Raw genomic sequence first — 24698 nt, 5'->3', positions numbered from 1 at the left:
TTCACCCCCCCCCTCCCCTCGCCTCCCTCCCCTCGCCTCTCTCGCCTCCCTCCCGCCTCCTTCCTCTCTGACAAGTATGGAGTCTTTCCTGTGTGCATTGCAGTGTGGGAAGGAAGGGTTCCATCAACTGTAGACTGCTCTCTCTCTCTCTCTCTCTCTCTCTCTCTCTCTCTCTCTCTCAGTTCATTTCAAAGGGATTTATTGGCATGGGAAATGTGTTTATATTGCCAAAGCAGGTGAAATAGATAATAAACAAAAGTAAAATAAACAATGGCTATATACAGTGTTGTAAAGTTGTGAAAATAGTTAAAATACAAAAGGGAAAATAAATAAACATAAATATGGGTTGTATTTACAATGGTGTTTGTTCATCACTGGTTGTCCTTTTCTTGTGGCAACAGGTCACAAATGTTGCTGCTGTGGAGGCACACTGTGGTATTTCACCCAATAGATATAGGAGTTAACCAAAATTGTATTTAAAAAAATTTTAGGGGGTAGGTCAGCTTTAATATTGCAGATAGATTGTAGCTTCCATCAATGTAATTGTCTGCTTAACTTCCAATCCCCCATATATTTTTTGCACATTTTTGGCATTCTCTCAACCAGCTTAACCTGGAATGCTTTTCCAACAGTCTTGCAGGAGTTCCCACTTTATCCTAAGCACTTGTTGGCTGCTTTTCTTTCACTCTGCTGTCCAACTCATCCCTAACCATCTCAATTGGGTTAAGGTTGGATGATCGTGGAGGCCAGGTCATCTGATGTAGCACTCCACTCTCCTTCTTGGTCAAATAGCCCTTACACAGCCTGGAGGTGTGTTTTGAACCATTGTCCTGTTGAAAAACAAATGATAGTCCCACTAAGCGCAAAGCAGATGCACAGAATGCTGTGGTAGCCATGCTGGTTAAGAGTGTCTTAAGCGTGTCCCTCGTTGTGACGATTTTCCCAAGCATCTCTGTGTAGTCAGACCTTTGATTATTTTGTGCCACCAGGGCCACAATAATATGGCCCCTCTCTGATTGTCTGAGTGTGACCGCCTCCCCGTGGGTTACTGCAGCCAGTGTAGCCAGCACTGCCACTCCCTGGGTGGGGATCACCCACCGGAATCCCCACCGGCTAGGTACAAGGTCGTCAAGGTTCTCATTAGCAGCTTTGAGCATTTCCTTGTATATTATGCTCTCCCATCAGGGATCTCTGGCTGTGTAGGACCAATCCTGCCAGGCAGGCTCAGAATCTTGAGGGTGCGGTGCTGCTCTTGTAGGTCTCTGACCGCATTTATCTTTCTGTTTTGGCTGCATATAGGCATCTTACAGCAGGCCCATATAACAAATAAGGACTTCTCTGTAGTGTATGGGTCGCTCAGGTGGGTGTATAGTGTTGGGGGGACCATTTCATCATGATAGGACGATAAATAAATAAATGACATGTATTATATATTTTAAAATGTATATGCCTCATCTGCACAAAATAGAAAGCTCTCTCTCACAGCCCCTACTCACAGACACACATTGGTTATAGGATATGCAGCCGTTTTCTTTCTCGCTCACTTAACGCCACACTTTTCCAAACACACACCACACCTTCCATCACAACACATCCAGTCATACCCACGTACTGTGCCTTCTATGTCTTCTGTCTGCTTTGTTTCTATCTCCGCCATGTTGATGGAGTACTTTTGTGTTCCTATTCGTTGTATTTGAAGATGTATTATTTTGCCAGTTATCCTTTCTTCTAATGCCGTTTTATCCATTTATAAGATACTGTTCATTTATAAGATACATTATTCGACTCCTGTATGAGAACTTTGTCATTTTTAGAATAGCCATGGAGTAGTTTTTGTGTCTCAGAACATTTGGTTGTCAATATACAGTTTATTGACTACGAGAGCTACACGCTTCCCTTTTAATCTATTCTCCTTGAAGATTGGCTACAGAACTTTGCTCCGTTCTGCAATCTCCCTCGGGAACTAATCCTTCATGCCTATTTTCGTGCCAGTGAGTCTTTTACCCAGGCTTTTAACCATTACTTTATCCTTAAAGAAAGCTAATTTGGCAATGATTGGGCGCTCATATGTCTGTCCTCTTTGTCCGAAATGGTGTACACATTTGTGTTGGATTTTATTGACAGCATCGAGTGGGATTTGAAGCACTGTATGAAAGAATTCCTTCACTACCTTTTTGGGAACTTCTCCTTCTCTTTCTTGGATGCCCGTAAGTACTGGATTTTCTCTTGTAGATCTAGTCTGTATGTCAAGTAAGGCTTCTCTCAGAAAGATGTTCTCCTTTTTAAGTTCATTAACGTCCATTTCTATCTTACTGACTGGCCCTTTTCGCTTGTTTGTATGTTTCTCCATTGTCGCAGATTTTTCGTCACTCATTTCGAGGCTCGCCTTCAACTCCATTATATCCTTACATGACTAGTTCAAGTATGCGCAGTTTGTCATTTATCAACTTTAACAGATCGCTGTCCACCCTTACCACTCCCGGTTGTGAAAAGCATAAATTGTCTGTATCCGTCGAGGAGTCGAGTTTGATTATCCCCATTTACTCTCCGTCACGTTTGAGTGTTGCTTGTTTTCGTAATATTTGCCTGTAAATTTCTCTAGCCTCATGATTTGTTTTGTGTTATCCAGATTGAATTACCCACGACTATATGAAGTGCTAATATTTAGTCTAACTTACTGATATTGAATATTACATTTTTATCTGGAGACGATCTGCAACACTGTGTTCAGTCCGCCATCTTACCTTCCTTTTCAAAATTGGATTTGTTTTCAAATTCTTTGTGGGTCTGTGTAATCTGAGGGAAATATTTTTCTTTAATATGGTCATACATTTGGTAGGAGGTTATGAAGTGCCGCTCAGTTTCCACCTAATTGTGTGGGCCAGGTCTGCTATGCTCACTGAGTCTGTACATAGTCAAAGCTTTCCTTAATTTTGGGTCAGTCACAATGGTCAGGTATTCTGCCACTGTGTACTCTCTGTTTTTTTGTTAATTCTTTCCAATGTGTCTAGTAATTATCTTTTTGTTTTCTCATGATTTGGTTGGGTCTAATTGTGTTGCTGTCCTGGGGCTCTGTGGGGTCTGTTTGTGTTTGTGAACAGAGCCCCAGGACCAGCTTGCTGAGGGGACTCTTCTCCAGGTTAATCCCTCTGTAGGTGATGGCTTTGTTATGGAAGGTTTGGAAATTGCTTCCTTTTAGGTGGTTGTAGAATTTAACGTATCATTTCTGGATTTTGATCATTAGCGGCCTAATTCTGCGCTGCATGCATTCTTTGGTGTTTTACGTTGTACACAGAGGATATTTTTACAGAATTCTGCATGCAGAGTCTCAATTTGGTGTCCCGATTTGTGAATTTTGGTGAGTGGACTCCAGACCTCACAACCATAAAGGGCAATGGATTCTATAACTGATTCAAGTATTTCTTGCCAGATCCTAATTGGTATCTCTCAAATCATTCACAGATTTGTGGAAGTTACCTGTGGTGCTGATGTTTAGGCAGAGGAATGTATAGTTTTTTGTGTGCTCTAGGGCGTCGGTGTCTAGATGGAATTTGTATTTGTGATCCTGGCAACTAGACCTTTTTTGGAGCACCAGATCATCAGTAGGCATTTGACTTCAGATTCTAGTGAAGCCGGGTGCTGCAGACTGTTCTAGTGCACTCACCAATTCGTTGATATATATGTTGAAGAGGGTGGGGCTCAAGCTGCATCCCTGTCTCTCTCCACGTGTGTGTGTGTGTGTGTGTAACGTTCGTCGTATTGAGTAGACCATAATGCAGCGGGAATGTGTATTCTCATCTTCTTTATTAGAAGGAAAAAACACAAACAAAATACAAACATTGACGAAGAGAGTCCTGTAAGGCTAAACGCTATACACGGAACAACTACCCACAAACACAGTGACAAAAACCCCTACTTAAATATGACCTCCAATTAGAAGCAACGAATAAGAGCTGCTTCTAATTGAAGGCGAAACCAAAAACCCTGAACATAGAAATAGACTAAATAGACACAGACATAGAAATATACTAACATAGAACATTGCCCCAAAAAAAACGAAACACACTAAACAAACACCCCATGCCACGCCCTAACCAAACTACAATAACAAACAACCCCTTTTACTGATCAGGACGTGACAGTGTGTGTGTGTGTGTATGTAACCTTTATGGACCATACAGCCTGTGCTGGCCACGTGTGCATTTCAGGTGTGTGTGTGTGTGTAACATTAATGCTTTTACATAGCGATTGGAAGTATTTTCTCATAATTTTTGCATGGAAGAAAACAGCTACATTGTCATGGTAGAGAGGATGTGATACTGGTTTGCCACAAGTGGAAGAAAGATCTGCATATTTTCTTCTCTTTCACTGCATTAGAGGCTTTGCGGGAATAACCAAGGGATGGGAGGGGAGGAGATGTACTATATTTATCTGCTCCTGTTTCCAAGTTTTGCTCCCAAACTTTGCAATTATGGCAAATCTAAACCATGTGTAGATCTTCTGGCTGACGTTCCTGTGTTCGGTAGGGTTCACAGATGATTGTGGCCTTTGATGTGTTGTAATGTTGGCTCTCTGCCTCCTGGAATAAGAGCATTAAAGGTTCACAGTGGTGATTGGTGTTTTAGGGTCAGAGGCACTATACCGTGTGTTTGTTCAATTCTATATTTACCCCTTTGACTCTTGACCTCTTCTTTCTCCCTTTGTAAAATCTATATGTTGTGTTTCAGAAGCCTCTGTGAGATTTGCACAGGTATTTATTTATATGCTGCAGATCGATATGCAGTAAACTTGATTGACGATTTCAGATTTATGCACGGCAACATGTTTTATTGGATTGTCGTTACCATTCGAACAGCAATGGTCTTCTGATTAGGTCCTACGTCTTTCATGTGACCGTTGCTGGGCCATGTGTTAACTCGCCCCTCCATACACATACATCCCTAAGCCTAATATAAAATTGCAGCTGTCAGAACATGATTCCACCGGGGATTTGTGCAGCTGTCCAGGAGACCACAAACATCATCACACACACACACACACACAGAGAGAGAGACACACACTCTCCTACACATTCATATGCACAAACTCCTACACAACAAATGCACTGGCAGTTTGTGCAGGCGTGAGATAACGTTCAGGACTTTTCCAAGGGCAGGAAGAGTTCTCAGACATCAGAGGGAGCAGTATTAGCCCAGGTTGATTCATTACATGTGTTACATCTGCCTCCGATTTAAACAGGCCCAGAGCTCTGGCTGTCTCTGGGTTGCGTCCCAAATGGCACGCTATTCCCTATATAGTGCGATAGGTTACTTTTGACAACGGCTCCTATCAAAAGTAGTGCGCCATATAGGGAATAGTGTAATATTTGGGATGCAGCCCTCTGGCTCTGCCTCACAACCCCAGCCCCTTCTCTCTCTCTCTCTCTCTCTCTCTCTCTCTCTCTCTCTCTCTCTCTCTCTCTCTCTCTCTCTCTCTCTCTCTCTCTCTCTCTCTCTCTCTCTCTCTCTCTCTCTCTCTCTCTCTCTCTCTCTCTCTCTCTCTCTCTCTCTCTCTTTCCCATCTGGTTGTCTGCTCTCTCGCACAGCCTCCTGAGTAAGACCCAGATTAACTCTAGTTGATGCTTTATAAGCCTGAGGATAAACCTCCATACTGGGGCTACATTTGGACACACCTACATTTTACACACTGTCACTTTCAAATGCCTGAGCTGAGCGTGTTGTAATCACTGGAGGAGCATTGCTCACCATGGTGTCCTCGGTCACAGCTGTCTTGTAGTCATACAGGCTAGGTAAGAGGTGCTACTGTACATTAGCCTAGTTGCCAGAGCTAAAGTACCAGTTTGTGCTTTAGACAGCTCCTCTGAGTGAAAATAGAAGCTGGATAAAGCATGGATCTGGCAACCTGGTTGTAATGCCACACTGGTTTCCAACGTTTCTTCCCTTTGCTCATACACATCTGCTTTTCTCTTTTTATCCTCCCAGGATTCTAATGACGCCCTCGAGTCAGAAGGCAAGGTGTCTGAAGTGCGTGTTTGAGTCAAAAAGCACATACAGCTAAAAAAAAAAAAAAAAAGCACATAAAGTCCCTTTTTCACATATCCTCTATAAAAAAGTTTGACTGATCATTATTTCAGATGTAATTTGATATTGATATTGATATTTCTCAGGCTACGTGTTTCGAAGGAGAGTGTCACTATTATCCGGTGTCACTTCTTAGCGTGCAGTGTGAATGTTGCCACTTCCCCAAAAAGTCACTATATAGGGAATAGGGTGCCATTTGGGACGCAGGCCGTATCCCTGTACGTGTTATGTGGAAAGGAGCTGATATCCTCTGTTGCCGTTAACACATGGATATGATGTGACGAGGCTAAAGAGAGTCCCCATCGAATGAGACGTTGGTGTGTTGTCGGGCCAAAACTGGGCACTGGATTTCCACAGAGTCATTGCGATTTTATGATAGCTTGTAACGGTTTGTGTTCGTTCAGTCAGTTAGTGTTAAGGTGCATAAGGCAAGGCCAAGGGCCACTGAAACCTCTGTCTTCAGTCGTAGGCTACGTTCTGTTGTTTCGACATCTCTCAGAACCTGGCTTATGCTTATCTCTCGTCTCCACTGATTTATGAGGTTATAGAGAGTCATAATTGATTAACCGTGTTGTTGTGAAATTACGTTGGTATTTATGAACTGGATATATGGCATACGAGGCCTTGTTAAGGTTATTACATTGCGTAATACAATAAACAAACTGAATTGATTAATTTAACCAGAAGTCTTTGTGAACAAGTTACCTGTTACAGTAATGACCTACATTTCCATTAGGACAACAATCTCTATCTTTCTTTATTTAGCAAGAGGATTATTTTATTTATTTACCATGATAAGCAACCATCATTTTAAAATATAATTATAGCAACCATTATATCATATAATGCACTATTTTGTTTTTAATCTGGAACGCCAACGCGGCCATCAGATCTCAATACAAGTTATTATTTATTTGTGTAAACAACATTAAATATGAAGAAATATGGTACTTAGCCAATGCAGATCAGCTGTCATGCATAATAGATTGAATCTCAATAGATCTATACCACCAACCCACAGCAATGAGTGCGTCTCATGCATTTGCATTTGCCATCTTTTCTAGTAATTCAATTTGCTACTGCATTATGTGTGGCACTTGTATTTCAAATGTTATATTAGCCTGCTCCTATCATTTCCTCTGTGAAGATATTTAATCACATAGAAAAGCAACTACACCAATGAATCTTTCTTTCTAAACCATATCTCAACTAGTGAAGGTTCAATGTAATGCTGCCAAACCCAGAGGTCACTTGTTTATCCCTGCTTTTTTCTCTCTTTAAACGTCTTTTTTTCATGTCTAGGGAACTTTGACTTGTAAATAGTGAAGCTGAGCTCCAGACAGAAACAACAACACAACACTAAAGGGAAGTGAATGATATTTAAATGTATTTCATTAGCGTACGTAACCATTTGCAAAACACGCTCCTTCTTTCAACACTAATAGTTTATGCAGGAATCAAAGCCTGTGCATCTTGGGAGGGGGAGAGAGAGAGGGAGAGAGAGGGTGATCTGCATAATTTGGATGCGTTGTTGACTCGGGTAATGAAGAGAACACAAATCCTGAGGATTGCACTTGCTCTCGTTTCTAATAACATTACTAACATTTCAACATTATTGGCCTAATTGCTGTTGTTAGCAGCACTGAGAAATGCTTGCCTGCGATAAGAAGGGTGTGTGTGTGCATGTGTGCTTGGGTGTGTGTCTGTGCGTCCTTAGGGGCTGTGTGCTTATCAGTGCAGGGCAGACGGTGTTGTATTGAACCTGGTTGACAGGTGAGGGGGGGCATGGTGAGGGGGGGGCAGGTGGGGTCGCTGGGGTTGGGGTTAGGGTGGGAGGTGTTAGGGAAGGGCTCAAAGCCCCAGGGATAGGTTCTGAGGGAGGAGTCCATGTTCAGGAGCAGGTGTGCCTTCCTCCCTCCGCTCCCTCTGGGCTCCCCCTCCCCCCTCTCTCAGCTCCCCTTTCTCCCCCAGGAGACATATGGTGAGAGTGATTGGAGAGGGCTGCAGGGCAGGGATGAGATGAGGGGGCCAAGGGGATCCCAGCTCTACTCTACCCTGTTCATCTGTTACAGACAGGGCCTGTGGGACTCTGATCGCTCCTGAGGGGGACCGCTGAATTAGGGCAAGAAGCGTTTGTGGTTTTTAAGGTTGACTCATTTGTTACGGTGCGGTGGAGGATGAGGAGGAGGGAGGCCTCCTACTTAGCTACAGTATCCGTGTGTGGTTTATCATCCTCACACGAACACATGCCGGGTGGTGGGTTATTCTTTGTCTGTTTGTGTGCTGCAGCTCGTTTGTCTGGTGGGTCTGTGTTGTTTTAATCTGACGAGTGACTGTTTTCTCTTGTCCTGGTGTCACTGCCAAGAATAGAAACGCCGTCTTGTTGCAATTTCACAAGCTCGTATTTGTTCCCCTGGCAAATATGATGTAGTCCTTCCTGACTGACTTCACTGTACCCGGAGAGAGTTATTGGGGCATTTGAGCTCTCGTATAACACATGTTCCCTTTTTATGTGGTCATTTATTACAAGGGGGATGAATAATACAGGATTAAGACACGTAATGGATACGCGGGGACTCATCAAAATAAATGCAAAAATCCATTTGCTCTATCCCTGTAGTAAACCCACTACTTTGTCCTTGGGCTAATTTCCAGCCAGGGACTTAGGGTGTTGTGGCTGTTACCATTACAGAAGGGGAGGGAGGGAGGTGGGTGTAATGGTGAAGGAGGAGGGAGGGGTGTGAGAGGAGGAGGAGGGAGGGGTGTGAGAGGAGGTGGAGGCAGACGAGACGTGTCGGGTGCTGCTGAGCTGAGGATGAACAAAGCCAGGAACTCCAGCACCGCTCGCTCTCCTTCCTTCCCCTGCCTCTGAGCAGCTGCCACTTCTGAGCCTGAAGAAAATGAAGGCAGATGAATCAATTTGGCCTGTGGCCCTAAAGTGCACTTGTCTGCGCCCCAGCCTGCGCTGGGGATAATGAGCCAATAGATTGAGCCAGTGCTCTGCGGCACTGAGGTGCCTCTCTCTGCTGCTGCCTGCCTGCTTGATGCTCAACACTGCTGGGCTGGGCCCCGCCACCTCCTTCCCATCCCCCAGCAGCAGTGGCTCTATCCCTCGCTGCGTCTCGTTGGGTTAATGGGGGTGAGGATCCTTTGCACAGGACACTTTTCAGAACAAATTAGAGGAAGGATCTGTATCCTGGCGGAGGGCCTCCTCCCCGGCACTGCACCTGGCCCACCCTGCCGCCCCGCCACAGCCCCACAATATAGCCAGCAGAGAGGAGAAGAGATGCCAGGCGGAGGCTCAGGTCTGGATGAGGGTAATAAGGACTGACACTGGGATGAGGCCATGGCACAACCTCCCAGACTACAGCTGACAGGTGAAGAGAGGCCGGGGAGAGGAGAATGACGAGAGAGAGGGAGAGGTGCTGAGGGGCTGAAAGCTTTTTAATTCGACCAGGAAGGTGGAGACCCTTCTGATGCAGAGGCCCTGAAATGGCTGCCCTACAAGATGGGGGGGGGGGGGGTCAAAAGAGCATCACAACAAAGCATCAACCACCAGCTCCCTGCCTGTGGGCTGGCTGGCTGCAAATTGATCAACATGGGGGAGAGGCAGGTTAGCATAGCCTAGCGTGAATGGACTCTGTCAGCCCCACTGAAACACTGCTGTTTTTAACAATGTCACGACTAGGCGGTTTGTTCTTAGGGGTTTTTCCTGTCTTTATAAACCCCTGCAGTTCAGTTCAGTGTAAATGAGCAGGCCCAAGTCGGCAGTCAGCAGCTAATCAACTTGGGAGAAATTAAGACGCTAGAGGGCCCTTTGAAGCTAATTAAAGAGCACAGAGCAGAGCCTCCAGAGAGAGTCTGTCCGTAGAGCAGACACGTTCAATACCCAGACTAATGGGCCTAATTTCCAGTGCATTATTCATGTACAACACACACGTTACTTGTGCACTTTTTTTTATTTCTGCAGAGTGCCTTTAATGCGGAGCGGAGAAACACTCGCTGCCGCTTCTTGAACTCAACCTGTTTAACCTTGCCCCATGCTGCACCTGGCAATTCTCTATGCCGTTGTAAACTAAATTAATCCACAGGACAGAATACAGGGCTCTATAACAGGGCCGTTTAGAGAATCATTCCCCCTAGTGTTACCCAGAGTGCATTTCAAAGCTAGGTTGACTTTGATCTTTGTCACCGGATCGGCCAATCAGATCTCAGAGGAGACATTAGCTCCACCCACTAGTCCTCTATATTGTGGCCTTGCCCTTCAGTGCTAGTGAGAGAAAACAATTGTGTGCGTCGTGCATTACATAGGGAATAGGCTGCCACTTGAGTACAAAAAAGAATTAAAGAGATACAGGTAGATCTCAAGACCAAGTAAAGCCTCTCCCTGAACCTGAACTATCCACATCCTTAATCACAGGCCGACAGGGCTGCCAATCTCTATCAGAGGCGCTGAATTTTAGCCTGGATCAATTCCTCCTGTTCTGCTGAACAATAGGTTAGAGAGCCTCCTTACAGCCAGACCGGCAGGCAGCATCGTTAAGCTGGGTCGCTAATTAGCCCCTCTGCTCTGATCAATAATCAGTGTGATTGCTGAGTGAGGATCCACCACTACGGACCTGCTGGAGGGGGTGTAAACACTTTGGCTTGGATATTTGTCAGCGCTGATGCTTGGTAAACAAAGTAATCAGAGTGCCTGACTGTCTTCCTGGCTGTCAGTGCACTGCACTTGACTTGACAAGATGACATGAACCCAACCTCACCTCTGTTTGGAAGTGGATTCTTTGTGCCAAAAAAAGTAGTAATCATAAAGCCTGTCATCCATTTTCAGATTCAAGGAGTAATTAGCTTGACAGCCAGGGAGAGAGATTCAGAGAGCGAGAGATGGAGAAAGATAGAGAGGGAGAGAGACAGTGGGAGTTGTAGGATGGCAGACACCTGATTACGACCACCTGCAGGGTCTCTCTCTCCTTCCTGTCTGTGTGTCTGCACCCTGATTGCAGTATGTTGCCTGAGGCATTGTGCCATTTCTGCCGGGCTGTCACTACTGACCTCAACATACGCTAGCGCCTTTCGTCCAATCAGCAGGCCTCATCTGGCTCGGCCTGGCCAGGGTCTCGGCAGGGTAATTAAAAGGGAATTGTGTCTATTTGGCTTGTCGCTGCTGGTTGCTGGTCACCGGGCAAATGGACAGACAGACAGAAGGGTAGACAAACAGCCAGGGCAGCCTCTCTTTCTCTCAGTCTCTATCTCGGCCAGCCAGGTGGCAGCGACTCTGCCATGCCGCCTCAGTACAGGACCTGTCAGATTAGCTGATGACCCTTTTAATTTTACTCTGCCGGGGGCCATAATTGATATTTCCCGGGAAAGGTTAATTGTAGCAGTGATCTGCTTAAATTACAGTGGAAATCTGGAGACCGAGGCGAGCCACGACGTGCTACGCCACCAGGGACTAGAGCAGGCAGAGCGGCAAGCTGCTAGTCAAGTGGATTACACCCCACAGGCAGCCATCCGCCATCAGCCGTCCCAATTGTTTTCAGAGAGGGGCTTGTAGAGGACTGATAGGATGATGTGGGGAGGACTACCTCCTACCTCCTCGTCCGACTGTGGCGGTGTGGCTGCCTCCCATCTGTCCTAGGAATATGGGTCGCTGCCAAGCCAACGCTCCTCTCATGGCTTGTCTGTCTAGCCCCCACCAAACAACATGTGCTCTCATGTTGGCAGACCCAAACAAGCAACTTCATCATTCGACCGTTATGTGCAGATTGTAAACAATGAACAAAATGCTCATGATTTTGGTAACTACTTTTCTGCAGACTGTTGTTGGATACAGGTGTTACATCAATGCGGAGGTCATGACTTTCAGGCAGACATTTTGGTTTCTGCCAGTGCTGCTTGCATACATTAAAACTATAAACTGATACTGAGATCAGCAGTTTCACACTGAGCTACTTCTATTACGGATGGATTTCCTTTGTGTGAATAGAGGGGCGCAGCTTTGGTTTTAGATGTGGGGGATACACAATTGTGTGTATATATTATATACACACTGCCGTTCAAAAGTTTAGGGTCACATAGACATGTCCTTGTTTTTGAAAGAAAACCAATTTTTTTGTCCATTAAAATAACATCAAATTGATCAGAAATACAGTGTAGACATTGATAATGTTGTACATGACTATTGTAGCTGGGAACGGCAGATTTATTATGGAATATCTACATAGGCGTACAGAGTGCCATTATCAGCAACCAACCTTCACAGAACAGCACAAACTGTCTCTAACCAGAATAGAAAGAGGAGTGGGAGGCCCAGTGCACAACTGAGTAAGAGTACATGTACATTAGAGAGTCTAGTTTGAGAAATAGATGCCTCACAAGTCCTCAACTGGCAGCTTAATTAAATAGTACCTGCAAAACACCAGTCTCACCGTCAGAGAGGCGACTCCGGGATGCTGGCCTTCTAGGCAGAGTTCCTATGTCCAGTGTCTGTGTTCTTTTGCCCATCTTAATCTTTTCTTTTTATTGGCCAGTCTGAGATGTGGCTTTTTCTTTACAACTCTGCCTAGAAGGCCAGCATCCCGGAGTCACATCTTCACTGTTGACGTTGAGACTGGTGTTTTGCGGGTACTATTTCATGAAGCTGCCAGTTGACGACATCCACCTGGCATCCTACCTGGGCGCATACCTGGTTGACCGGGGAATCGGCGCTGAAAATCCGCGGTGAGGCCTGGGTCCAGGATGTCCCTGGCGGGGACCCAGCACCTCTCCTCCAGGCCATAGCCCTCCCAGTCAACCAGGTACTGGAACCCCCTGCCCCGAGGTCGAACCTTCAGGAGATGCCTCACCGTGTAAGCCGGTTGGTCGTCGATGAGACGGGGGAGAGGGGTGGGCCTGGAAATGGGAGACAAAGGGCTGTGATATATGGGTTTGACTCCGGACACATGAAAGGTTGGATGTATACGAAGGGTACAGGGCAACAGAAGATGAACAGCAGAGGGGCTAATGATCTTGGAGATGGGGAACGGGCCAATAAACCGGTGGGAGAGTTAACGGGATTCCACCCGGAGGGGCAGATCCCGTTTGGATAGCCATACCTTCTGCCCGAGATGATACCGGGGAGCCGGGGTCCGATGGCGATCCGCTTTTTGTCGATACCTGGATGTGGTCTTGAGGAGGGCCGACCGGGCTCTCCTCCAGGTACGACAACAGCGGTGGACAATCATCTGGGCAGAAGGTATGCCGACCTCCTCTTCCTGCTCAGGGAAGAGTGGGGGCTGATACCCCAGGAAACACTCAAATGGTGATAGGCCCGTGGAAGAGCAGGGAAGGGTGTTGCGGGGATCTTCCACCAACACCAGCTGCTGGCTCCAGGTGGTGAGGTTGGCGGAGACCAAGCAGCGCAGGGTGGTCTCGAGGTCCTGGTTGGCTTGCTCCGACTGGCCGTTAGACTGGCGTTGGAACCCGGAGGACAGCCTGGCCGACGACCCAATGAGGGTGCAGAACGCCTTCCAGAACCAGGACAAGAACTTAGAGCCGCGGTCAGAGACCATCTCCACGGGCAGTCCATGGATCCGGGAGACGTGCTGCACCATGAGCTGGGCATCTCATTGGCAGAGGGTAACTTGGGGAGAGGAATGAAGCAGGCGGTCTTGGAAAAGAGATCCACCACAGTCAGGATGGCAGTGTTGCCATCAGACAGGGGAGACCTGTGACAAAGTCCAGGAGATGTGAGACCAGGGGCGATGAGGGACAGACAGAGGTTGGAGGAAGCCAGCCGGAGCTTGTCGAGGGGTCTTGTTCTGTGCACAGACCGTGCAGGCGGCGACAAAAGCGGTGACGTCAAGTACCATGGTAGGTCACAACACGGCCAGTGGCCACTACGTTGTCGCACAAAGACCAGGATCTGCCAGGAGCCTGGGTGGCAGGCAAGCCTGGAGGAATGGGCCCACTCCAGGACCCGTGGAGCGGACAGCGTCAGACACGAATACCCGGTTATCTGGCCCCCCCCCCAGAGTTCGGCTGGGACTGCTGTGCCTTCCAGATCTGTTTCCCGATACCCCAACTGAGTGCCATTGCCAGGCATAAAGTGGGAAGGATGGTCTCGGGCTCGGGGGTGGTAGCCGTAGGGTTATAGTGGCAAGACAGGGCATCCGGCTTGACGTTCTTGGACCCCAGCCGGTAGGAGAGGGATAATTTAACTGGGTAAACAGCAGGGCCCATCACGCCTGCCTGGAGTTGAGGCGCTAGGTGGTGTGGAGATACTCCAGGTTTTTTGTGGTCGGTCCACACAATGAATGGATGTTTGGCCCCTTCGAACCAGTGCCTCCATTCCTCCAATGCCATCTTAACCGCGAGAAGCTCCCGATTCCCCACATCGTAATTCCTCTCCATGGCATTGAGGCGGTGGAAGAAGGTGCAGGGATGCAGCTTAAGGTCCAGGGTAGAACGCTGGGACAGAACAGACGCCACTCCGACATCCGAAGCGTTGGCCTCCACCACGAACTGACGGGAAGGGTCCGGATGAACTAGGATTGAAGCGATGGCGAACTGGTGTTTAAGCTCCCGGAATGACCAGTCTGCGGCCGTGGACCACGTGAACGGAACCTTGGTAGAGGTGAGGGCAGACAGGGGGAGGCCAGGGTGCTATTACCCCAAATAAAGCGACGGATAAAAGTTGGCGAACCCCAGGAAGCGTTGCAGTTGCACCCTGGATGTAGGCTGAGGCCAATCCACCACTGCTTTCACCTTCTCTGGATCCATCTTGACGCTCCCAGCAGAGATGAGGTAGCCCAGAAAGGGAATTGTGGAGTGATGGAACTCGTACTTTTCTGCCTTAACGTACAACTGGTTCTCCAGAAGGCGCTGGAGAACCTGCCGGACATGGAGCACGTGTTCTTGGGGGGAGCGGGAGAAGATGAGGATGTCATCAATGTAGACGAAGACGAACCAGTTCAGCATGTCGCAGAGAACGTCATTCACCAGAGCCTGGAACACGGCAGGGGCGTTGGTGAGGCCAAAGGGAATGACCAGATATTCGTAGTGGCCACTGGCCGTGTTGAAAGCGGTCTTCCATTCGTCCCCCTCTCGTATCCGCACCAGGTGGGAGGCTTACGTAGCACCAGCTTGGAGAACACAGTGGCCCCCTGGAGCGGCTTGGAGGACGAGGAAATGAATGGTAGTGAAAAACGGTTATTTACAGTGATGTCATTGAGTCCCCGGTAATCAATGCACGGGCGCAGTGTCTTGTCCTTCTTCTCCACTAAGAAGAACCCTGTGTAGTCCTCCATAGCCTTGGTTTCAGGTCCCGACAGCGAGTACAGACGCCCCAGGGGGCGGCGTGGTGCTAGGGAGAAGGTCAATCCCGCAGTCATAGGGGCGGTGAGGCGGAAGGGAAGTAGCCGGGACTTGCGGAACACCTCCCGGAGATCCTGGTACTCCGCGGGAATGGCGGAGAGATCCAGAACCACCTCTGAGGGCCCAGAAAGATGTCCTGGGGCAGGTTGCCCCGACTTCAGACAGTGGGCATGGCAGAACAATCTCCAGGCCATGATGGCACCCGTAGATCAGTTGATGAGTGGGTTGGGTCGCTGGAGCCAGGAGAATCCAAAACCACGGGGATCTGGGGAGACTTGATGAGCAGGAACTGAATGGTCTCACTGTGATTCCTTGACACATGTAGTTGATGGGAGTGGTCTTATGGGTGACCCGACCTATAGAGCGCCTGTCCAACGCTCTAACATCCACAGGAATGGAGAGGGGCTGAGTGGCAATGAAGACCCGGAGAGATTTCCCCACAGCAGAATGACATGAAAAGGGATGCGAGTAAGGGAAGCAGAAAAGTTCCCCATATGGCCCACCAGAGTACTCACTCCTACAGGTGAGCCTGGTCTTTTACCGGGAATGAGGACACAAAATGACCAAAAGTCCCGCAATACAGACAGTTCCTTGTGCTGATCCGGTGTTGTCGTTCCGCTGGCGACAGCCCAGCCCTGCCTAGTTGCATGGGCTCATGACTCTTGAAGAAGGTCGGGAAATCTCGGGTGCTCTCGGCCACGGAACCGTCGGGGACTTCCGAGATGACTCGGAGGCGAGGTGGAATCCCTGGATGTGCGAGTGAAATCGAATTTCCTCTCCATCTGTCGTTCCCACAATCACCCATCGATGCGGATGGTCAAAGCGATGAGGGTGTCAAAATCTGTGGGTAACTCCCGAGCCGCAAGCTCGCCCTTAACCTCCTGCGAAACGCCTTACAGGAACATGTCGAACAGTGCTTCCGGGTTCAACGCGCTCACCGCGGCCATCATACGGAAATCCACCGCATAGTCGGCCACAGTGCGGGCATCCTGCCAGAGCTGGATTAGCTTCCGGGTAGCTTCTCTCCCGTATAACAGGGCATCAAAGTCCTTCCTCACCTCTCCCACAAACCCCTCCAGGCTCGTGCATATGGCCGGCTGCTGTTCCCACACGGCGGTAGCCCAGGTGAGAGCCCTTCCAGACATCAGCGTGATGAGGTAGGCTATTTTGGAGCGATCCGAGGGAAGGAGGAGGGCTGAAACTCGGAAATGAGGGCACACTGAGCTAGAAACGCCCGACAGGTGCTCGGCTCTCCATTAAAGCATTCTGGAGGAGGTAACCCGGGAAGGTGGAGTGGCCGGTGGGGTGGTACTGCTAACTGCTGAGTTGCTGAGGGGCGGTGGGGTTACCACCGTGGCAAGCTGCCCCCCAGACGACCTGCGGAATTACTCCAGCGGCATGTCCAACACCCGGTCATGGTGCTCAGCCAACGTTTGGACCCACTCCGTCAGCCCACGAAGCAATTCCTCATGCCTACCAATGGATGTTCCTTGGGAGGAGATGGCGTTGCACAGCTGGTCCGGGTTTGCTGGGTCAGTCATGGCCAGTTCGTACTATCAGGTATGAAGGTAAGACCCAGATGCAGACCACATCGAATAAACAATAGTTTAATATTCCAACAGGGGCAGGCAATAGACAGGTCAAGGCAGGCAGGGGTCAGTAAACCAGAGGTGGGGCAACAGTACTGGGCAGCAGGCCGGCTCAGAGTAAGGCAGAGGTCGGTAATCCAGAGGGGGGCAAAGGTACAGGTCGGCAAGCAGGCTCAGGGTCAGGGGCAGGCAGAGGGGTCAGGACAGGCAAGGGTCAAAACCAGGAGGGTGAGAAAAGAGAGACTGGAAAAAGCAGGAGCTGAGTCAAAAACACTAGTTGACTTGAACAAACAAGACGAACTGGCAACAGACAAACAGAGAACACAGGAATAAATACACAGGGGATAATGGGCGACACCTGGAGGGGGGTGGAGACAATCACAAAGACAGGTGAAACAGATGTGTGAATAGTTGTGATGGAGTTTGGGTCGTGTTGTATCAAGGAGTTGCTGTGTAGCTGGTCTTCTTCGGCTGGAGTCGTACTTATGTTTTTATTCCATTTTTTATTTTACCTTTATTTAACTAAGAAAGTCAGTTAAGAACAAATTCTTATTTACAATGACGATCTACCTAGGCCAAACCCGTACGATGCTGGGCCAATTGTGCGCCACCCTATGGGACTCCCTATCACAGCCGGATGTGATACATCTTGGATTCAAACCAGGGACTGTAGTGACACCTCTTGCACTGAGATGTAGTGCCTTAGACAGCTGTGCCACTCGGGAGCACGAAGAGATACTTTGTCTCTGATCTAGAAAACATTTTTGGTAACACTTTATGAATACCCTCTTCATAATGCATTGCGAGCACATGTATAATGCGTTATGATCTATGCATAATGCATTATAATGCACAACATATTTTTTCTATAATTTTATACTGTATAATAATGTGTGCTTCTTCCTCTGTGTCTCTCCTCCAGATCAAGGCCCTGCAGGTACGCCCAGTGAAGCTGGACGCGGATGGGGCCATGCAGGAATTCAACAGACCCAACAGGAGCACCTCTAAAGAGCACCTCAGTGAGGTGAGAGAGACCCTCTAGTCCTACCCCCCAGACCATCAGGCCCCAATACCTCCAGACCACCACACCTCCAGAATCCCAGACCATATCTACCTACCTTGTTGCAACACGATTAACTAGGGCCGTTACTCTCCCAGACCCTTCAGAGCTCCTAGCAAGAGACCAGGCCAGCAGCAGACTGTCCAGGGCTGAAGGGCCCTGGGGAGGAGAAGAGAGAGAGGGGGCAGAGAGGCAGCAGTGAGAGGGCAGCTGGTGCAGTAGCTCATACTGGCCCAGACTCACACCTCATAAATCCCCATGCATTAGAAAACTTGCCTGGTCAACAGTGACAAGCAGGAAACGATTATCCAAGTCACACAGACACACAGCTATCACACTACGTTTTCTTCTCAAATTGCACCCTATTCCCTATATAGTGCACTACTTTTGACCAGGGACCATAGGGCCCATTGGGAATAGGGTATAATTTGGCATGCAGCCTAGATGCCCTATGCATTATTAAAAGCCTGCTATGGTTATGTAGATGTGACCTAACACCATTCAGCCAGGTGGTAGCTGACCCTCGCCGAGTTAAAAGGTTAAAGGTCTTTCCAATTACTGCCGAGCCTGCGTCCATATGCTAGCACATTTAAAAGATGAGTGGCTTGCGTAGTAAATGGAGGCAACTAGGAGGTCGGTTGGTGCTAGGGATGAAATAATGCAATTTAGATACAGGGGAAGTAATGAGAATTTATGCAAAATCCCCAAGCGGCTCATTTTAAATGAATGTCGAATATGCTTCCTAACTAATGCCTGTCAACCGGGCCTCCCAAACCTCACTAAATTCAATCAGACAGTTAATTTAGCTGCACAGAACGGGGGGAGCATGGAGGGAGAGAGGGGGTTTGCTGCTTCTACAGCTGAAGAAGTGATCGAGGAAAAATGATGGAGAGAAAAGATTTTAATGAACTTATTAAATGCGTTGTTCAAGCTATTCAGAATTCCAAAAGAAAATCTAGAGACGTGGAGAGAGGGAGAGAAAAATAAACACTCCCCACCAACATTTTATTTTCCCTTCCCTTCGACCTCCTTTTCTAAGCCTCCTCTCTCTCTTTCTCTCTGCCTCTCTTGTCTCCCCCCTGCCATTCCTCATGAATTTGTGTAAAAGGCTGTTTTTAAATGAAAAAGTCAGGAGAAAGAGCTGGGTTTGACAGATAAAAGGATGCTGGCGGATGACAGTTCTGACAGGGAAATGCAGCAGTGAAAAGGGTGTTGGGGGTACGTGAGGGTAAGGGGAAGAACTGTTTAAAATGGCATGCTGTAATCGCTGACGGTGTTAGATATGGCATCTCTCTAATCTCCTGCCAAATAGATGGTGCAAAGACACTGATCGCTGTAGCCATGCCATTCATCCCTATCTATCTCTCTGAAATACAGCTAGGCTCTCTGAGAGAGAGAGAGAGAGAGAGAGAGAGAGAGAGAGAGAGAGAGAGAGGGCGATTGCCACTACTGGAGAGGAAGGACTTCCTATATCTATAAACACTATTTTCCTTTTTCAACTCTGCCACTGCATTGCAAATTTTCATTAAATACATAACGCACATTTAATATCCACATCAAAGTGGTCCCAGGCTGTAAGAGCTCTTAACTAAAGATGTACTCTACTGTACCCACGATTCATGAGTCAAATGGATTTTGTGTTGTTGGACTGCCAAAAGGAAACAGAGACAAACGAGAAGCTTGCTGCCTCCTCTCCGTACTGAGAACAGTCATGCATCAATTTAGGAAGCAGCGATAGAGACGTGCGTGGAGATGTTGTTTATTCATCTCCACGGTAGCTAGGGTCTTGTATCTGTTTACGTTGACTAGGTAATTCTACCCCTGGCTCAGCTGGGCCTAGGCAGAAAGCTGCCGTACAGGCAGGGATTAGGGAAATGTAGAGGGAGATTTTCTCTGCATCTGTGTTAGTGTAGGGAGGGAGTTGGAGGGGGGAGAGGGGAGATGGGGGAAGAGAACATTACTGCTGGGGTCTCACCCATCCACACAACCACCCACACTCTTAGAAAAAAGGTGCTATCTAGAACCTTAAAGGGTTCTTAGGCTGTCCCAATAAGATAACCGTTTTAAAGAACCCTTTCCGGTTGCAGGTAGAACCCTTTTGGTTCCAGTTAGAACCTTTTTGGGTTCCATGTAGAACCCTTTCTAAAGAGGAACCCTAAATGGTTATATCTGGAACCAAAAATGGTTCTACCTGGAACCAAAAAGGGTTCTCTTATGGGGACAGCTGAAGAACCCTTTTGGAACCATTTTTTCTAAGAGTGCAGTTCTTCTGGAGAGCGGTGAGTCCTGCTGCTGGTTGCATGCGGGATGCTGGCCCCGTCTTTTTTTAACACACTTCACGCTCCGCCAAGCCATGATTGGCCCCTTTAAGTTCTCGCACCTCTAAAACCAATAGTCTGTCCCGTAGGAAAACCAACCGCCCTGCTTGTCACCGTGGCTTTGAGGGTCCGGGGGAGGGGGCGTGGAAATGGGGAGAGGATTAGGGGGCGGATTTAGCAACATTTCTGTTCTCCGGGGCTGTTTAGTTAACCCTAAAACACCGCCAGTGTCCTCGACACCCCCACACCCCTATGCCTCTCCCCTATCCTCCCCTTCCTCGCTGCTGCGTCTCTGGGGCAGGTTCTTAAATGCTTTTGAAGTATTAAGCGCTGCAGAAATCCATTGAGAGCCATGTATAATGGCTTTTAAGAGAGAGTGTTTAGCTATATCCCGACCCCATGGCTTATGAACCTGCTTTAATGGATTTTTTCCCCTCTTCCCTTCACCCGGACTAAATCCAATGGATTGTCCCTCATTATCATTTAAATAAGACTCTCTTTCTACTCCAAACGCTCCAACTTGAATGAAACCTGCATAGTAAGGCTAATTCCAAATGGCTTTGGCCTACCACTACCACACTGAGTCACACACACATATACACACACTCATGCACACACACACACACACACACACACACACACACACACACACACACACACACACACACACACACACACACACACACACACACACACCACATATGTTGTTCACTTTTCCCCCTTTGTGTCCACATACATGGCCGGCTCTGCCCTTCTGCCCTCCACATCTAGCCCTCCCTCTCTCTCTCTGGCAGTGGGGACAGAAGGGGTGAATAGAGAGGGAATAGTCTTTTGATTCCCGCAGAGCTGACTTTCCGGTTCGCCATAGGACACCTCCCTAATCGTCACAGTGGGGTTGAGTCTGTGAATCAGAGGGAGCAGAGGCACTGATGACAGCTAAAGCACAGAAGCAGGTGTGGGAAGGAGGGATAGAGGGAGAGAGAGATGGATGGAGGGATTGGAGGTACTATGGACAAAATTGGTCTAGCAGAAAAGTCCCCTCCTGAGACTGGAGGAGAAATTGCCAATCGAAACGGAGAAGTAAAAGGGGGGGAAGTGGAAGGTGTGGAAGAAGCGGGAGATTGGTATTCTGAGTGAGAGAGAAGAGACAGAGAGAGAGACAGAAAGAGAGAGAGACAGAGAAAGATAAAGAGAGGGAGAGAGACAGAGACATACAGAGAGAGACAGAGAGACAGGGAAAGAGATAGAGAGCAGCTTTCTCCAGTCTGTCTGGCCCCTCACTTGGAGTTGAACCAGGATGACTCTGTCAGGGGCCTCGTCTATCAACAGAAGCGAGCACTGTCAGCATACACATGACAGTTTTATTATACAATGTCAGTGTATTTGACATTATAAGTGCATAAGTTACATTCATTATTGGATTTGTCCACACATGCATTCAAAACTCAACTTTGACCCTAAACTACACCCCAATACATATACTCTAAATGTAATTTTTTTACACAAATCAATGAAAGATGGGTTTTTAAGAGTAATGCAATGGAATGGTATACAGTATTTAAGCAACACCAATGACTTGATCACTCAAAAAACACATATTTCAAAGTGTTTTAACGGCATGGGTGGTGGGTGTTGTCAGTCTTAAGCATTGATATTCAGTCGTAAGCATTCCTACCTGTGTATTTTCCTTTGTAGTACTACAGGAAATCACGGACTACAAAAACAAAAACAGCCACATCACGGATACCCAAGTCACACTTCCAGACAAACTAAACACCTACTTTGCCCGCTTTGAGGATAATACAGTTCCACCGTCGCGGCTCGCTAACAAAGACTGAGGTCCACCCCTCTCCTTCTCAGTGGCTGACGTGAGTAAAACATTTAAACATGTTAAACCTCGCAAAGCTGCCGGCCCAGACGGAATCCCTAGCGGCGTCCTCGGAGCATACGCAGACCAGCTGGCTGGTGTGTTTACGGACATATTTAATCGCTCCCTATCCCAGTCTGTTGTCCCCATATGCTTTGAGATGGCTACCATTGTTCCTGTATCCAAGAAGGCAAAGATAACTGAACTAAATGACTACCTCCACATAGCACTCACTTCTGTCATCATGAAGTGCTTTGAGAGGCTAGTCAAGGACCATATCACCGCCACCCTACCTGACACCCTAGACCCACTTCAGTTTGCATACCGCCCCAACAGGTCCACAGATGACACAATCGCCATCGCACTGCACACTGCCCTATCCCATCTAGACAAAAAGAATACCTATGTAAGAATGCTGTTCATTGACTACAGCTCAGCATTAATCACCATAGTACCCTCCAAGCTCATCATCAAGCTGGAGGCCCTGGGTCTCAACCCCTCCCTCTGCAACTGGGTCCTGGACTTTCTGACAGGCCGCCCCCAGGTGGTGAGGGTAGGAAACTTAATCTCCACTTCGCTGACCCTCAACACTGGGGCCGCATCAGGGTGTGTGCTCAGCCCTCTCCTGTACTCCCTGTTCACCCACGACTGTATGGCAATGCACGCCTCCAACTCAATCATCAAGTTTGCAGACGACACAACAGTAGTGGGCTTGATCACCAACAATGACGAGACAGCCTACAGGGAGGAGGTGAGGGCACTCGGAGTGTGGTGTCAGGAAAACAACCTCTCACTCAACGTCAAAAAAACTAAGGAGATGTCGTGGACTTCAGGAAACAGCAGAGAGCACCCCCCCAATCCACATCGAAGGGACAGCAATGGAGAAGGTGGAAAGATAAGTTCCTGGGCGTACACATCACTGACAAACTGAAATGGTCCACCCACACAGACAGTGTGGTGAAGAAGGCGCAATAGCGCCTCTTCAACCTCAAGAGGCTGAAGAAATTTGTCTTGTCACCCAAAACCCTGACAAACCTTTACAGATGCACAATCGAGAGCATCCTGTCAGGCTGTATCACAGCCAGGTACGGCAACTGCTCCGCCCTCAACCGCAAGGCTCTCCAAAGGGTGGTGCGGTCTGCACAACGCATCACCGGGGGAAAACTACCTGCCCTCCATGACACCTACAGCACCTGATGTCACAGGAAGGCCAAAAAGATCATGAAGGACAACAACCACCCGAGCCACTGCCTGTTCACCCCGCTATCGTCCAGAAGGCGAGGTCAGTACAGGTGTATCAAAGCAGGGACCGAGAGACTGAGAAACAGCTTCTATCTCAAGGCCATCAGACTGCTAAACAGCAATCACTAACTCAAAGAGGCTGCTGCCTACATTGAGACCCAATCACTGGACACTTTAATAAATGAATCACTAGTCACTTTAAACAATGCCACTTTAAATAATGACACTTTAATAATTTCTACATATCTTACATTACTCATATCACATGTAAATACTGTATTTTATACCATCTACTGCACCTTGCCTATGCCGCACGGCCATCGCTCATCCATATACTTATATGCACATATTCTCATTCACCCCTTTAGATTTGTGTGTATTAGGTAGTTGTTGGGGAATTGTTAGATTACTTGTTAGATTTGTGTGTATTAGGTAGTTGATGGGAATTGTTCGATTATTTGTTAGATATTACTGCACTGCTGGAACTAGAAGCACAAGCATTTCGCTACACTCGGATTAACATTTGCTAACCATGTGTATGTGACCAATAAAATGTGATTTGATTTGATACCCTTGACTCCAGTGGCGTCATTTCATTTGCACTGCAGTAAGCAGTTGTTTTGAGCAAAATACCCTTTTCATCTCCCCTCTCCCTAGTCAAGGCCATCCAAAATGAATGGCAGTGACGTTTTTGCTAGCTAGTACAGGTCGGGCGCAGGCGGTGAGGGAGAAGGTTAACGTGAATATTGATATTAAAGTGTTGCGGCTTCATCATGTCAGTGGCTGGCTCATGGTCCCTAAAGGTCAACCCTGTTCTCCTCTCTCTCTACAGAGCTCCACTCACTCGCTGTCAGGCCGGGGCTACTCGGTAAGTGACATTTTCATGCTTCATGGCTTTACGGCAGAATTACAATCTCAAACGGCTCTCTTTATTGCCCCGTCGCTCGACACTTTAATTATGTTAAATAGAGTAATGGAGAAATCATGATATTAGGGACATTACTCCTGGATGACTGACTGATTAAATTGTAGGAAGGAAAGGAAGAGATGCATCCCGAATGGCACCCTATTTCCTATGTAGTGCGCTATTTTTGACCAGGACCCTCTGGTCAAACGTAGTGCACTATTTATGGAATAGGATACCATTTGAGACGCAACCAAGGTGTCCTGCTCTACCTTGGGTAAATG

At 47.8% G+C, this 24698-nt stretch overlaps 1 protein-coding gene across 9 annotated transcripts in view; it reads left to right on the top strand.

The window, feature by feature from the left end:
* Positions 1–24698, top strand: part of LOC106585083 (autism susceptibility gene 2 protein) — a 380813-nt gene that overhangs the window by 134580 nt on the left and 221535 nt on the right. For 8 of the 9 annotated variants that reach the window (XM_014170870.2, XM_045707151.1, XM_014170872.2 and 5 more), the window contains exons 3-4: positions 17946–18047; positions 24343–24378. In XM_014170870.2, coding sequence (XP_014026345.1) covers positions 17946–18047; positions 24343–24378 — 138 coding nt within the window. The remainder of the gene's footprint in view (positions 1–17945; positions 18048–24342; positions 24379–24698) is intronic. The other variant, XM_014170873.2, reaches the window with a different exon arrangement.

Source organism: Salmo salar, chromosome ssa24, assembly GCF_905237065.1.
Source record: "Salmo salar chromosome ssa24, Ssal_v3.1, whole genome shotgun sequence".
Lineage (NCBI taxonomy): Eukaryota > Metazoa > Chordata > Actinopteri > Salmoniformes > Salmonidae > Salmo > Salmo salar.
The sequence above is the reverse complement of the archived record's forward strand: the minus strand, read 5'-3'. Positions and strand labels throughout refer to the sequence as shown.